The sequence below is a fragment of the Varanus komodoensis genome, unplaced genomic scaffold, assembly GCF_004798865.1.
Source record: "Varanus komodoensis strain SLA01 unplaced genomic scaffold, ASM479886v1 scaffold12, whole genome shotgun sequence".
Classification (NCBI taxonomy): Eukaryota; Metazoa; Chordata; class Lepidosauria; order Squamata; family Varanidae; genus Varanus; species Varanus komodoensis.
In genome coordinates, this window is record NW_025335349.1 from 11,583,166 (window position 1) to 11,600,404 (window position 17,239).

General features: G+C 42.0%; 1 protein-coding gene across 2 annotated transcripts in view; it reads right to left on the reverse strand.

Annotated features, from left to right (window-relative positions):
* Window positions 1–17,239, reverse strand: part of UBE3D (ubiquitin protein ligase E3D) — a 75,652-nt gene that overhangs the window by 56,658 nt on the left and 1,755 nt on the right. For both annotated transcript variants that reach the window (XM_044422111.1, XM_044422110.1), the window contains exons 2-7: window positions 15,459–15,655; window positions 13,630–13,720; window positions 10,281–10,515; window positions 6,045–6,114; window positions 3,220–3,289; window positions 102–210 (exon numbers count right to left, since the gene is read on the reverse strand). In XM_044422111.1, coding sequence (XP_044278046.1) covers window positions 102–210; window positions 3,220–3,289; window positions 6,045–6,114; window positions 10,281–10,515; window positions 13,630–13,720; window positions 15,459–15,655 — 772 coding nt within the window. The remainder of the gene's footprint in view (window positions 1–101; window positions 211–3,219; window positions 3,290–6,044; window positions 6,115–10,280; window positions 10,516–13,629; window positions 13,721–15,458; window positions 15,656–17,239) is intronic.

A 17,239-nucleotide genomic window follows, 5' to 3' on the forward strand; every position in this document is an offset into this window, starting at 1 on the left:
TGACAGACTGGCCAGTTTTGTACCAATGTGGTAAAGAGATTCAGTGTCAGATCACTGGGTATCTTTGTACAAATATGTATCTATATAAATCTGTGAATTACCAAGATGTAGACTGTCCCATCGGTTGCTTGTATGCTGAACCTAAATGTGCTTCTTGCAGCAGACAGCTCTACAAGGCACTGGGCTACAACACTCTGTATAAAATCAGACCTATTTTGGAAAAGAAAAGGCAGTTTACATAATGAATTCAGAACTGGCATGATTTGAAAAAACAAATTACTATAAAACAGGAAAACTGCAGGCCAGCTTACACTGAAAGATGAGACATTTGCATTTCCTAGCAGCATCTCAACCAGTAGAAATTGTGCAAAAATATTTAGAAGCAAACATGCAGAAAGTAAAAAAGACAAGACAGGGTAGCAAAACAGGATGAATGTCGTGTCTCATTCAAGACACCTTGTGGGGTAAGCTGGTTTTACATAATTTATTATATTTAAAACAAAGTGCTATTTATCGTGCTACTGTCCAGAAACAAAAGCAGAGGAATTCTTTAAGTAGAGTAATGAATCCACTCTCCTCACCTCTCTGTTCTCATCTTTCTTCTATGCTAATAAGAACATTTCCTCCTGACTACATAATAAACCACCGCACCTAATCTAATCTTCTGCTAGGACACAAGTCCAAGGCAAGGGCCTCAGATTAACAAAACCAAAAGCCAGCATCTGTTTCTGCGAGCCTGCTGCGTGCAGCTGCGAGGCCCACAGCTTGAGGCAAGCTGGAGCCCCACGTTCCAACAGAGCTTATGCCAGCCTCGGACTGCGCATCACCGAATCTTATGGACTCCCACCTGTGACGGCTCCCCCTGGTGCACCCCTATTCTTTTCCGTTGCTACATTTCTGATGCTCAGCGTGATGGATGCACAACATATGCCAAGATCTTTTTTGACTTTTTTTACATGTATACAAAGTCTAAGTTATCATATAATATTGGTGCTGCAAGGTGAGCACAGCGTACTGCGGCAATGGTGTCGTATGTGCCACCATTTGTCCAGGTTTCAGACCGGCTTGCCTAAATGTTTTATTTAAAAGAGGTCCTCCAATTAAAAATTTGAATGCTTTAATCGAAGCTGAGAACTGCATAGGCTAGAAAAAGATGGCTAGATATCAGCTTGTAATTGGCAATTACATGTTTCATGGCAGAAATTAATTAAAGCAACATTAAGTTTGCATAATTCGATGCTGATTAACCCTAAGACTTGCTACAAGAGCAAATGAATGTTCAGGTTGGGAATTATTAATTTTGTTGTAAGCATGCTGCAAACATTGATGTCACAAGGACACTGCAAAGATGCTAAGAGGGCTTTCAAGGGCAGACTAAGAAGTGGGACTGTTTTGGGGTAGCAACCCAGAAAAAACAAAGGAATTGTGTTTCCAATAAGATGGTGGATTTGGCTTTGCAATATATTCACTGTATTATATTTTATAATGTACAAGAGGGATCAACAGCATGTGGAGCTAGATCTACCAGTAACTTTTGGGGTGATCGGGATTTCTCAAGTGTTTAACAGTGACATCTATACCTCTGGCTCTGCGATTTGGCCTGCTAATGAGGAGCAGCTTTTTGTGGAAAGCAGTGAGAGCTCAAGTTCAGTTCTGTTACTGAAAACAAATTCCTAGCCTCAGGACGCTTTAATTTTGAGTGTCTGTCTTTAACATTGGGCTCCAGCTGATGGTTCTCAGGGTGGTAGTAAAAAAGGCAGAACATAGTAAAAAATTATAACAGATGAATTACAATGATTAAACATGCTATTTGAAGAGAAGGGTTGAGGTTTGCAAGGCCCAATAATTCTGCTCCAGCAAGAAGAATACATATGTAAAAGGAAAGTCCTGACCATCAGGAGTTTAATGTAAGTGGTTCAGCAGTGCACTAACAGTCTGTCAGACCTTCTTCAATACCATCCCTTCCCACCATCCCAAGAGCAGCCTTTGCCAATGTGTCAGCTCTCAGACACATTTGACTAGAATGTCCATCATCCCAAGCAAGCAGGCCAAACGACCCTGGTAGTTGATGATGGGATCTGTACTCAGAAGGTATCATGTTGGGTTGATTTAGGGAAACAAGCAAAGCAGGGGATTCCACCTACTCTCATCTGTCCTTCTGCTGAACAGATGGACTATCCAAACATAATCTGATACAGCTAGAATCCTGAACTGAACTTTCAGTTCAAGGAAGAACATGTAGGAACTCTTACTACTAGGCCAAATTTAAGTTTCTGGCAGTAGTGTAGAAAATACTAAACAACTTGGAACTAGGACACTACTCATCCTCTCCTAGAGGTTCCACATGGACCTACAGTTGGAGTCCAATAGAAGAACCTTCAACATAGCAGCTCCACTTCTAAGGAATTCCCTGTCTCTGGAGGTTCCAAAACTATGTTGTTTCCAGTGCCTGCTGAAGACATGTTTGTTCTAGGAAGCCTTTCTTGCTGACCAAAGTTTTAATACTATTCTGTTTTTAATGCATTGTTTTTGTTCTTTTATCTGTTTTAATGTTCACTGCCTTGGAATTTGTCTAGATGTGGAACATTATGCAAATGCAGTAAATGAATAAGGAATGGTATGAATATTTCTTCCTATTAGGAAGAAATATACTACCTCTAGATTGCTTTATCTCTTGGTCACTGGGGAACAATGAAATTGGCATCCCTTAATCAGTCGTATGAGTCATCTAAACAAGTGATAAGATTCAAATAAGCTTTGACTTTAATGATTCTCTTCAGTAATGCCACATTTTAGAGAAAATGCAAAATGCAACCTTAAGGCACAATCCTATGCAAATTTAGATAGAAAAAGCCTACAGTTCTTAGAATGCTCCAGCCAGTGGGAGTTGAAGGCCTTTCTGTCTAAACTTGCACAGGACTGTGTGATTGCAGTACAATTCTATACATGTCTACGCCAAAGTCATGTCCATTTATTTCAGTTAGGCTTACTACCAGGTAATTACTCCTGGATACAGGACTGAGGTTTAATTACTACAACGTACCACAAACCTTAAGAATGGGGTAGGTAGGGAATGTGTGACTCTCTATACTGCAACTCCCATTGGCCCTAGTCAGAATAGTAAATAGTGAGGAATCATGGGAGCTACAGTCCAACATCATTGGCTTTAGATGGTTAATGAGGAACATTTTAATATAAATGTGCAAATTGCATTAACACCTTGGTATCATGTTGATAACATCTTCAGATGGCTGAACAAATAGTTCAGTGAAATAGTACTTTGCGACACCTAGAAGCAAGATAAAAATAAAATTAAATAAGTATCTTTATATTATATTAACTCACAATGAACCAACGTAAGTCTTACTGGATCATGATAATGGCACAAAGAGTTACGTAAACCTGATGCCAACTACAAGAAACTGGGAAGAGGAGAAGTATCTAAATGGGCTGAGGGAGAATGCATGAAATGTGTATCCCATGCATGCTCAAAAACCTACAACCATTTTGGGGAGTCAGAATGATCTGGATCATATGTCAAAATGGCACTTGCTTTTCAACCTTCATTTCCTGCATGTTTTTCCAGGCTATTTATTAGCAGAACTTTCCAACTGTTATCATTTGGAAAGTGAAGGCAACCGGCACTGAGCAGGAGCAACAGAGCACCTGCCCAGCTAGCTATTTCACCAGCTGGGCCTCAGAACCTGAAATGATGATTCTGAGCCTGCTGAGAAGCATCACTTTTCACCAAGATCAAGGGATTTGTGTTTGCCAACCTATAATTCATCACAGTGACTAAGGGTGCAATCCTCTGCATGCTTGTACAGAAAAAAAAGTCCTGCAACTCCCAGTACTTCCCAGTCAGCAAGCCTGGTTGGCTAATGCTGGGAGCAGTAGGACTTTCTTGATCTAAACATGGAAAGGATTCAGAAGTAAGTTAAGAATATAAGATAGCCCTGCTGAATCAAAACAAGTATCCCACTAGTCCAAACTTCCATTTACACAGTGGCCAACCAGCCACCTCTGTGAAGCCCACAAATAGGCTTCAGCAAGGGGCGGCATAGAAATGTTCTAATAATAATAATAATAATAATAATAATAATAATAATAATAGGTCATCAGAGCGTCAGCATCCTCCCACCCATGTTGCCCAGGCACACTGCTTTCAATAGAGAAGGCGACACACAGCCATCATCATTCCTCAAAGATAGCCTTCTCCTGCATGAATTTGTCCAATCCCCTTTTAAAGCCACCCAATTTAATGGCCATCACTACATTTCGTGGTAGAGAATTCTGTAGTTTATCTATACTGCCACCACATGATTGCTTTTATACACCTCTTTTCTTCTCTTGCAAGAAACCCACTGCAGATTGCATGGCTCTCCTCCTCTGCGTAGCTTAGACTGAGAATCTGTGTGATGGGCCCAACGCCACACAATGAGCTGCAGGGCTGAGTGGGGACTAGAACCCAGATCTCCTGAGTTCCAGTCCAATCTTCTAACCACTTTGTCAAACCTAAGTACTATAAGGAGGGCTTCGTTTTACCAGTCCTGAACTATTCTCATTCAGCTTCAAGGGATGACCCCAGATCATCACATTAGGAGACAGGGAGAAAACATCCTGATGCATTCTCTATACACCTTGCATAATTGGTGTTGGGAAGCAACGACAGGAAGAGTTATTATGCAAGTCTTGCTTAAAAGATTTCCTGCTGGGATATGCAGCTGGCCACCATGGGAAAGCGGGTACTGGACAAGATGGGCCTTTCATTTGGTTCAAGCAGGGATCATCCGATGTCATACGTTTTGCTCTATTACACAAGGCTGATAAAAATGGATGTCATCACTTCTACCAGACCTCATTGCAAGCCTTTTCATGGCACAGTGATAAGGAAAATCTTTACCTGCTAAATCTGTTCGTCAGACTGCTGTTCAAAGCACAGCAGCAGCAGGGGCCATTAAAAAAAGATGTAAATTGTGTTTCCCAAGAGCTTTTCAGCCTTCAGCAAACTCGCTGTCCAACAGGCCAGAAAGCTAGAAAAGCAAAAATGCTCAGGGAGTAAAGATGCATTACAGCACCTAAGTTATGCTGCCAGAAAATCCTGGAGTACATTTTGGAAGACAACTGTGTTCTCCAGTTCTGCGCAACAACCTTTTTCTCCCCTTCTCCTTCCTTTCTGAGAAAACTGAAATGTAGTTGGTGGTCTGACCAGGGATGGCGAGGTGACTTGCCTCATCATTCCCAGTTTCACCCTCACCAGTGTTTCTCCCTGTGTCTCTGTTTCTATAGCAACAGTCCCTAAAGAGCCTGTGCAACCCCTCACTCGTCTAGTCATCTAGCACCTGTGCCACTTTACTCTATCGAGAAGTTGTTTAAAGAATGTCTAAATGGATCAACTGCCTGGTTAGAAAAAAGCAGGCAGCTATTTCAATTCCCCTCTTTATTTCCTTCAACCTTTTTCCCTTGCCCAGCCTGATTTGCAACTGGCTTCTCTCCTACTTCCCTCTTTCCCACCAGAAAGGAAAAGGGGCCTCTGTTTTGTTCTCTGGAGATTGTGAAGGAACTATGGCAGAAAAGGAGAAAAGTCTGGAGCTGCTTTGTTGGAAGAGAGAAGAACTGCCCCCTAGTTTAAGCTGATGTTTTCCATGCTATGCTGAAGTTTGTCTGGAGAGTAGAGACACTACTTAATATGGGGAAAGGACCTGCAAGGGACTCAGGCCTATGGAGGACAATGTCCCCTTTTGCCTTAATGCTATGGTAGGAGCAAACTTCTCTTCCCTGATGGAAAGCAAGTTGCATGTGTTCAGAACACTTTTTCTGTCGTCTTGATGGCTAGCAGAATTTGTTTACTAAGCCCAAACATAATTTGTGGACACCTAATTAGATATATAAGTAACATTCTGAGGGAAAGAACCTAAGCTGCATTAAAAGATGCTTAAATCTTACACACACAAACACGCACAGGCATGCACCATGCTCTAGCAGGCTCTGGCAAAAGCAGCCTACCAAGATTTAGTTTTTACATTCTTTCTCAAATTTCGTACCTGAGGACATAACCTCTCCCAACAATGTCTTGCAGCGCTTGCAAATTATTCTGCTATCTGTCTTTGAATTCTGTAGGGCAAAGAAACAACATTGAAATCTCTTTAGAAAATTAGGGGTGGAGGGAGGACCGTTAAGTAAATTATGCCGCAGTCTATACAAAGAATTAGAACCACTGGACAATTTTCTTCTGGTTTTATTCTCCATCCCCAAACAAATGGCTTCATTTCCAATTCCAACTGTTACCATGACCACATTAAGGAGGGTTATTACTGTTCCACAAAAACTATCATAGGAGTCAATGTTTAAAATTTGTTCCACCTGGTTCCAGCTCTGTTACAGTCTGTGACAGGCAGTCCAAATAGAGAATATGAGGGCTCATTGTTAGATACATTGCAAACATCAGATGAAGATTCATTTGCAGAGAAATGGGAGTATAGTTTTTCGTTGGTTAAACATGAATTGCTTACACAATGCATGAATTTCACTCTCATACCTGACAGAGTAGAAAAAGTACTGGCAATTGCAACACAAAATGATCACAAATCTAGAGCTCCATACATGAGGAAAAAATACGTAGTAATTGTTATTGCTGTTGGGGTCTTTGGGGAGCAAGGGGATTCTCCCATTAATGTGGTCAGAGGTAGGGGGCAGTATGACGTCAGGTGATCAACAAGCCAATGAAGGAGGGCAGATATCTTACTGCTGCTCTCTCTTCTGGTGCTCCCCTTAACCAGCTTACCCTCAGGGTACCAGCTGTTGTTAAATGCCAGGTCCAACCAAAATAAGATCCCCCCTCATTAACGGCTTAACTATGTATGAGGGAGCCAACGTGGTTTTTATCAATGAGACTGGGTGGGTGAAACGAGAGGGGTCACACTCAGCTGGGCCTGCCACGGTACTCAGTGCAGTACTAACATTGCCTTGTGGATCGGGAAGAGGGAGTGGCCATGGTCTATAGGAATGTGATCTCCTTCCCTAGACTTTCTGCTCACTCGGGTGCAGGTCTTGAGTGTTTGTAACCTGTGCTGGGTACTGGGGACAGACTAGGGATTCTGCTGGAGAACTGCCCACCCTGCCTGAGCTGGGAGAGGTGGTCTTGGACCTGGAGTTGAGGACTCCGGGATGATGATTCTGGGTGATCTCGACTTCCATGCCAAGGCTGCTTTGTCTGTATCGGGATGCCATAAACACCGTGACAATTATGGGACGCTTTCAACATGTTACTAGCCTGACACACGTAAAAGGACACACTCTCGATTTGGTTTTCTTGACTGGGCAGGAGGAGGATGATCAGAGTTTGCGGGTGCTCCAGGATCCAGAACTGTGGCTTGAGTCTCAAGTGGACTCAGTAGCATGGAGCACCTTTGATCAGCTTGGGCTGAGATGCTAACAATGACCTTATCTAGACAGACAGAGGCTAGTTGCAGTAATCTGTGCTCTGATAGTCCAAATGAGAGATTATTGTAATGCCCTTTACATGGGCCAGAAACTTCAACTGATTCAAAATAGAGCAGCACAGCTGTTGCTAAGGACTGGCCCATGAGATCATGTTATGCCAATCCTTTTTCAGCTGCACTGACTCCCAGCTGAAGTCTGGGCCGAATTCAAAGTGCTAGTATTAACATTTGGTCCTATATGACTTGGGACCAGGTTATCTGAAGAAGCGCCTCATCCCATATATAGAAGGCCTTAGGATCATCTTCTGGGATCCTTCTTAAGGAGTCCGCTCCGATGAAAGTATGGAGTGTGGTGACCAGAAGGGTCTTTTCAGTTGTGGCACCCCATTTATGGAATGAGCTCCTCAGAGAAGTATGACTGATCCCTACCCTTCTCTCTTTTTGATGCCAGGTGAAAACCTTTTTATTCTCCAGGTATTTTAATAGTTGAATTCTAATTTTAATATTGTATTTTATATAACTGCTGTGCCTGTGATCCAATCTGATTATGGCAGTGGTGGGCTTGTTGTTGTGCTGGCTTTTTAGTGGCTTTGCCTTATTGTTATATGCTGTCTGTTTTATAACTGGTTTGTAACTTTGTAAACTGCCCAGAAGCCTTCAGGCTACTGAGCAGTATAAAAATGAAACAAGCAAGTATCTAGCAGTATACAGTACTTAAGTATTAAAATAACTTGATATATTATTTCAATAACTCTTAAAGATGGGCTGGCATTAGTATTCCTATACTGCAGCTCTATGGAAGTTGCATACAGGATGGAGCCAGACCTCAGCGCATCTGCATTATTTGCGTGCAAGATTATATGGGGGAAAAGCAGGGAGTGGACAAAATCTCTTTTCAGATCCTGTATACAGAAGTGATGTTCACAAAGTTCTGCTGCAACATCACCTTCCAATGCATTTCCCCCTAGTTTAAAACTATCTGGAATAGCAGAACACCATGTGCTGTGACACCATGTTTTCACTGACTTCAAACAAAGTGGCAATACTTCCTGCTACACAAATTAAACCAATGCATCTTGTGTGACAACTTTCAGCTGCTGGCCATCTGCACACTCTTAATATGTTTTCACATGTCCACTCCAAAAGGATCTTGATAATATCTGGGAAAACTATTTTCCCCCAGAGATAACTGCTAGAATTCTGTGTGACCCCAATGTGCTTAAAAATGTGTTAAATGACAATTTGGAGGCTAGGGGCATTGCTGAGGTCAGAGAAAGGAAGCAAAACTGCAGGGCAGGATCAGCTACCCTCAGGGCCAATTTAGCAGATATGACCAGTAGGGTAAATATGATGGATAAACCACTCTAATAATGTGGCAAGTGCTACAGAGAATTTGGTCAGGAGCACTCTCTGTGTGATGGTTGTTTCAACGGGGAGTTACTGCTTACCCATACAATTATCCAGTAATAGACACATCACTTTTTTCCTACAAGCTATTGGAAATTACGGATTTCTAATGGTAGCACAAATATTTTAAAAGTTGGGAGTGCAAAGGAAGTCCTCAGAAGCTGAGGAAAAGGCCTCTTGCTGCTTCAATTAGTGCTTTATTCTCCTTCTGGTTTTAATGAACACTTAAAAATTTGTTCTAGTTCACTAATTTGTTGTAGGTTGTTGACAGCCAGTGTGGTTGGATTATTTGACTGGGGAATCTGGAAATTCCAGCTTTTGTGCCCACCCTGCCATGAAGCTCTCTGGGTGACTTTGGCCAGTCACTCACTCTCAGCCTAAGCTACCTCACAGGGTTGTTGTGAGGATAAAATAAAGTATGCAAGTCAGAAGAGAAAGAAAGATGGGATGTAAATGCAAGGTAATAATAATTGTAAAGATCTGGCCTTTCTTGGGGCTAAAAAGTAAGATGCAAATGTGTGGATGTTTGAAATAAATAAACTGAATATTGAAAGATTTCCGCTAACCCTCATAGGAAGCCTGGAAGCTGCCCTGTGCTGTGTCCAGGTACTGGTCCATCTAGCTCAGAACTGTCAACACGGACCAATAGCAACAGTTCTCCAGGGCATCAAGCACTGAACCACAGCCCCTGCCTAAGGCAAAGGCTTGTTAAACCTAGCTCCGCGGAGCACTCTTTAGTCTTATGCTTTATTACAAGTTACACAAATGGAAGTATTACTTTGTTGTGTTTAGGCCAATGCCAAGACGCTCTCCATATGCAGACAGAAGTTTCTAAGATACATAGTTGCAGCTCAGATCAAAGTAAACTCCCACAAGATTAGCATGGGAGGAGGAGACATTTTAAATAGCTTCCGATTTGCATTCTGCGATAGAGCTACGTGCAGGTAAACCAGCAACCAGCGATCTCTGAAAGGGCTTTCTGAACTAGACAACTGGCCCTTCTTGGCCAGCATTCTCTCCCATGCCCAAAGGTAGCTGGTAGAAGCCTTTTGCCAGCAGTGCTAATGTAATCCTTTTAACTCAGGGTCCGGCTACCTGCATTCCTCCAGATGTTGACTGACTGCGACTTCCAGCAATCTGGCTGGGGCTGAGGGGAGCTGGAGTTCAAGAAAATCTAGAGCAATTGCCCAATTTGATGCCTCCAGGTATGCTGGAATGCAACTCCAATGCTGACTTGGAATGATGGGAGTTGTATCCAACTGGTGGCCATAAGGTTAAGGAATCCTGCTGTAGAGGGCCTGTTTTAAGCAGGGACATCAGGGCAGGAGCCTGTGCCCTTATGCCCCCCAAAACATGCATTCTCCCAGATGAGAGGAGGAAAAGGAAGATAGTGTTCAGGGTTATTTGTTGTTCCCCACCCACTGTACTCACCGAAATACAACTGCTACTGGGAGAACCAGCATCCTGAGACTCCGGGGGAAGGACTTCAGCTCCTGGCCCAGTCAACTCTTCTCCTGAATTGACCAGGAAGTAATTGTGTGCAAGAAAACAGTCGCCATTTTGTGGGTGAAGCAGGCTCTCATGGAAGGGGTTGGCATGACAACACCATTCCTCCACCAAATCACTCCAGTTCTCATCAGGAAGGGAGAGAACCCGAAGAAATGTCCTAAGACAGAGCAAAGAGAAGGGCAGTTGTTGTGACGGTGCTGCTTTGACTTCAGTTGTGTCCATTGTCCTTCGGGTGAAAAAGCAGGAACTGACATTACACTGAACCTGACCCGCTACAGATGTGCAGAACTGCACACATGAGAAGTGGCAGTGGTGAGTTTGTGCAGATTGCCCATTGACACTCTGGCGGATCCTCCAGGGTGCTCCGGCCACAGATGGCCCATTTCCCAGAGCATTTTCCAGGAATACTGAGGCAGTATTTGTGCAAGTCAGATAACACTGAAAGCACAGAGAAGACAAGTGGATGTTTCATTTGGGGGCAATGGCATTAGCAGGGATGGAAAAGACTTTTCCTTTGAAACAGCTGCAGAGGCAAAAACACATTTGGCAATCTTGTTCCTTAAAAAATAATAATTCAGGGCTCATTTTCTTCCATCTCTGGAGGTGAATCCTGAGATATTTTCAGGGCAGCTACTGCTAGGGCTACTATGTGTCAACTGATGTGTGTGAATCTCCCTGATAGTCCAAAACAAACTGAGAAGATGGTTGCATAGGACAGAGAGGTAGGGGGCCTTGGCAGGATGGTGGTGTAAGTACAGCTGGTGAGGCTGCCCCATTTTTTGTATACCATTCCACTAGTGTGCAAGAGGCCTTTATTTAACATATAAACACTGTCAGGAACATTTGTCCAGATTTAATGTATAAGAAGCAAAGCTACAGGAACTATTGCAGAGCTAGAAGATATGGCATTAGGGGGCAGGCTATTGTTAGATGCAATAACAATTGTGGAAAGGGAGGAGGACCCGTGCCTCCCTTTTCCACACTTTCTAGAGACTTGAACAAGTGCGAAATGGGAAGGGGACACTGAGTCCAATGTGGGGCTGCATTTCCCCCCCTTTTTCTGTATGTGTGTGTTTGTGTTTATGCACTTGTTTTATATTCTCAGTAGCTTTTGGCTGATTGGTTTTGTTGAAAGATTGTAAAAATAAATCAATTAAAAATTATATAACATTTTATAAAATTTAAATAATTTATATATAGACAGACACACACAAATCTGCATACTCTCAAGCACCAGAAAAATAAGGAGTCACAATTGGAACAGGGAGGGTATTAGAGCAATGAGGCAAGATAGAAGGAGAGAACAAACGATGGCAATCCCAGCTTTCTCTTGGCTATGCCATGGGTTGCTTAGGAAACAACAACTTCATTGTGGCCTACTCACAGTGTGGTTTAATAGATGGGCAAAGCCACCCAAAGACTTGCATCACACTCTGACACAGGAGTGAATAATTCACGTATTTCCAGATGTTTGTATCTACAATTCCTATCAACACTCGACAATACCACCATTAATGAAGGAAGCAGTGAACTGAAGACCAAGACATCTAGAGATCACATGTTCCCTACCCCACTCTAAAGGTAAAACTACTGGGTCTTCAGACATCCAGTGACCATAGCAGAGACTACAGCAAATTGTGTAATGCAATGTTTCTGAACACATCGATATTTGTAGTTTAGTGAATGATGGGCATATTGTTCAAGAAGGACAGTTTCATATGGTCTGAAATCACACACAGACCTGATATAATGTCTCAAATGGCATGCAAAAACCTGGCAAGAAGATTAATTGGTAAATAGTCAGGTGTATTCAGGAGAAATCCAGGATGTCCACTGCCCAATCTTGCCAACTTATTATGTGAATGCTCATGACACAAATCAGATGAGCTAAGGCTTAGGAACGTATACCACGAGCCTACTAACAAATCCTTTTCAAAAGCTGCAAGAAACCCCTCTCAAAACATTAATTGCAGGGCCTTTTATGTATTCACTTCTGTTCCTATTTCTACAAGACTTTTTTTTTTTTTTTTTTTTACAAAAAGCATATACAGATTAGTTGCTGTAATAAATAGAATGAAACAAAGCTTGATCTCATGATTCTGCTAAAACTTAAAGCATCGGCACATTTTCTGAGCACACTGTACCAAGTCTTTCATGTATGTCATAAAATTAATACTTCAACACAAAATGTAATGCAATAAACTGAAGCTTACATAGATGACACTTTCTGCATTTCATTTTTCAGTGTACCTATAAAGCAAATGTGCAGTGATATTTGGGATTAATGGGGAAGGGTCAATGCCAGAAAAAGTTAGCTGAGGAAAATTAATTTAAATGCCACCCTGCTCAGATCTTGAAAGCCACTGAATGGCAAAAGCAACACCATGAAAAGCATTTTTCCAATGTGTTATGCATAAAAGTAGCCTGCATACACTGCAGCTGACCAAGCAGAACAAAGATCACCAGCCAGGTATTACGGCCTCACAGCTGCTCAACAGCCATGCTTTTTCACAATCTCTTTCAGCATCAAAAACAGATGGTCCCTGATTAACCACCATAACACTACAAGTTCTCTGTAGCTTCCGATTAAGAAAAAACTTTCCATGGCCTCCTAACCAAGAAACTGGGGAAGAAGGGGTCGGGAAGACTCTCTTTCCTGCTACTGAAAAATCAAACATTGTGCAGAAACACAGCTGACAACACCACTCCACTGTAGATTGCCCTGCTGCCCATTGTTAAAAATCCAAAACAGATACCCAGAGAACTCTTGTTACTCAGCAGCAGATTACTGTCATAAATATATTTATTGGGGCCAATTTTTTAAAGCCCAAGACAATGAACAAATCTAACTTCAGTTTGATGTTATATTTAGAAATGTGAATATCTCATTCTTTAGCCCAATACTATCAGAGGCAGAATTTAATAATTAAGCACACAAAATAAACAAATAAAAAAGCTGGAAGAAATAAAACATGGTTTAAAAAAATAACATTGGGGTAAGGGAAAAGGCGAGCACAAATTATTGTAACCATACTAGATACGGCACATACTGGGGGATCACAGGCTCCCTTGGGGGGTGGGGGGTGAGTCATCTATACCTCTGCAGTTACATGTTCTGCCTCCAGGCCAGGTCAATATGGTGGGTTGTTCTAGAGCTCAGGGTGCTCTCAGGTCAGGATTCCCCAATCCCATGCCTCCCAGATGTGCTTTAGCACGAGCACAACGCAAATTACATTCACCCACAGAAGAAGTAATAGAGCACAACACTTACCAACCAGGTATTATACTGTTGCCACAAGACTGACAATAAAGAGTGCAACTCATCTTAGATTTAAGGCTCTTGTGAACAGATGGCATCAGTTCTAAAATGATATCAATGAACACAACTCTTATTACTTTAAACAACAAAAATCAAATATTGGCAGCATAGACAGCCAGTATGACACAATAATTCATGCTGGACTGGGTTTTGGAAGATCAAAGATCCATCCCCACTCAAGCACTGGATGACTTTGTGCCAGTGGATTCTCAACAACAGGACTGTTGTGGTGATGATACAATGGAGAGGAAGAGAACTTTGTCAGCTGCCTTGGGTTCTTTGCAAGAGGAAGAAAGGCAGGCTATGCACTGTTATTATTCCATTCCATTATCTACTGCTTTTTCCCCTCCAGTGAGGAACCCAAGGATGCTTACATAGCTCCATCTTATCCTCACAACAAAAGCCCTGTAATGTAGCTTAGGAGGAGAACAACTGGACCAAGGTCACCCAGCAAATGTCATGGCCAAGAGGGGACTAGAACCCAGAACTTCTAGATCCGCAGTCCAACATTCCAACTACTACACTGGCTAAATGTAAAGTAATAGAAAGTAACATGAACAGTAATCCTATTAACACCTGAAAACATCTTGCATAGTACAGCATTCACAGGGAAAAAAATGAAAATTAAGTAGTATATTTCCAAAATGTATGCAGCATATTTCCAGTGATCAAATGATTCCTTATGAGTAGTGACACAATGGTTCTGTAAGGTAGACCAGTATTATTACATCCACATAATATTTAACAGTCTAAAACTGACTTAATAATGGCCATCTAGCAAGGTCATAACACAGATGTGGCCTGATCCAGTGGAGCTCTTATTTAAAATATGTTGAGGCTGTCTTTAAGGATATAACCCACTCAAGGCAAGGCACTTATGGCAGCCAAGTCGGAATAAAGAACCACTTTATTGAGATTTTTAAAAGCAGCATCATGGGCAGTATCCAACATTGCCACGTGCCAGCAGGCCCATTCTGATGCAACAGGACACAACTAGCAACAAGCCAGAAGGCAGGCTTCCAGAATGGAACAGAACCATGGAGCTCACTGAGTGTTTCTTTTCGTTTCAGGGACTGCCCTAGGAAGTGCCAGCTTGCTATTGCAACCACAGTGGGTTCTGTTTCCTGGCACAACACAACCACAGAGGTGAAGGGCCAATATGGAGTATTTCCCCATGACACTATACCTTTGCACCAACAATATATAGCCCACATATCATGCCAATTACAGAGCAGTTGTATACTTGCTTAGAAAAAAACCCTCAGCTCAGGTAAATGGTAGGTGTTTTCTTGCAAGTATGTACAGTTGACCCATGTTTGCACTATGGGCATTGATTTCAGGCATTGTGAACCAGTAAACCAAACAACTGCATTTCTTAAATAAGACAGAGAACAAAAGTGCAGATGTTTCAAAAAACACAGAAGCTGCTACAAAGCTGCTATTTTCATGCAGTGATACTCTCTTGCCCTGTGTTCATTTTCCTGTGAAGCAAGACTGTTAATGACATTCAGCACAGCACAGCACAGGGAGTAAATCCAATAAAATCCAAGTAAGAATTTTAAAAAATTCAGAGGCAAGCAAAAGAAAGAAGAGGCAGCAGTTCACTGTATGAAATCTGATTAAACCAATCTTGCAGCTAAAAGTTAAACCTTCCTCAGTCCTACACTGTTCAGTTGAATTGCAGCTTAATTCTTCACAGTATGACCGACTTTCTTTACAAGAAGCTAACTCTGAAGGAGACAACACATAACTAACCAAAAATAAAAGCAAGTCCGTCTTACTTTTACTGCAATCTGCTTGAACGCGCAGTCTCATATGTAAGCCATCCCCAGGCACATATTGTAGTCCTCGGCAGGAAGAAGGAACAATCCTGACCTCTGGTGGAAGGGGGATTGACTTGGAGCCTCCGCCACTCTTTAGCTCTAGCAATGATGGCAGCACTGTAATATCAGCAGGCCAGCTTTCCGGCTTTAATTGACTAAAAATAATTCAAAGAGAGCATTTATCCTCTACATGCAAGAACACTGTAATAAGTTGACAGAGCTGGGAAAATCTGAAAAATCTATTATTTTTACCTATTTCTCTTTACATATATTTACAATGCAAATTGAAAAAAAGATAGCAGCCTATGCAATGAAGAGATTACAATACTAATAATATCAGTGGGTGAAATCAGGCTGCAATAGGAGAGAGGAACTGCAAATGCTGTAAACTTACACCACTCGCAAAGGAGGGCAATTCTTATTTCTCACTGCAGCCTTGTACTTTTGGAGAGATGCAGGATGTTGAACTGATGAGAAGCATAAAGGAAAGGCAGAAGCCTGACTCTTGCAGGAATCAGAATGGCACCATGGCTAGAGTGTGGGACTGGGAACCAAGAAAGTCTGAATTCTAGTCCTCAGTCGGCCATGGATCTTACTGGGTGACTTTGAGCCAGTAACTCACTCTCAGTCTAACCTACCTCACAGGATTGTTTTGTGAAGCTAAACACAGAGATGGGAATTATGTAAAGTTAAAGAGGGAAAAAGGGGGAGGGTTAATATGCAATGTAGTAATAACAGGAGAAGAATCTTCAGTATGGTGGACTTCCCTGCCTCTAGAGGGTATATTTCTAGCACCTGCTGAACATACCATTTTTCCAAGAAACTATCTAGCAGACAAGCCATAGTCTTAATGGTACCTTTTTTTTAATTGATCTGTTTTTTTCTTTTATCTGCTTTATCTCTTTACTATTCACTACTCTAGACTCTCCCTAGAACTAGAGAATAGAATACAAATAGTATAAATACATGGATAAAAGAAATAATTTATTTGAATGGCACTAACATGGTAAATCTGTTTAGGATTGTATTGTAAATTTCTATGCCAGGATTACAGAACTTGGTACCCAAATCCCAACTTCATCCACTTTCATTTACCCCTTCCCTTTTCCTTCAACCATTAATAATTTAGGTACCCTCTTGGCTTTTGTGGAGATCCCTAGCCCCCTCTAAAAGATAGAATAACTTTCTACAGGCCATGGATCACTTCCATTTTGGTGAACAAAACCTCCAACCTAACTGGCTCAGCAGAGAAAATGGACAAAGGATACCTCCTAATATCAACACCAATTGATGAGCAGGTGTTTGCTATTAGACCATAAGAGAGCCTGCATCCCACCCAACTAGCTTGCACTTCAGCTAGATGTGCCTGTGGCAATCTGCCATCCCTTCTGTAGTCCTGCTTGTCAGCAGCTTGCTTAGCTACAGCTGGACTTGCTAGGGGGAGCAACTTTCATGTTGTTTTTGCTAGAGGTAGATTGCAAGGCTTCATGCCATCAGCAGCAAAGAGAGGATAACCAGGTGCTTGGCTCAACCCTCTCTTTACTCAGGTATCTTGCTCAAAGCAGCAGGCTTTGCTGGTTTTGCTGACTGATTATTGAGAACATGCTATCATTGTAAGCTCTTCAGTTCACTCAGTATACCTCCTTGTAAGCAAACCCAGCCCCAGCATTTGCTTTCCCTGAGATTCCAAAGAACCTTCAGGCCACTGCAGCAGGCAGAGCACGCTCATTGGACTGAAT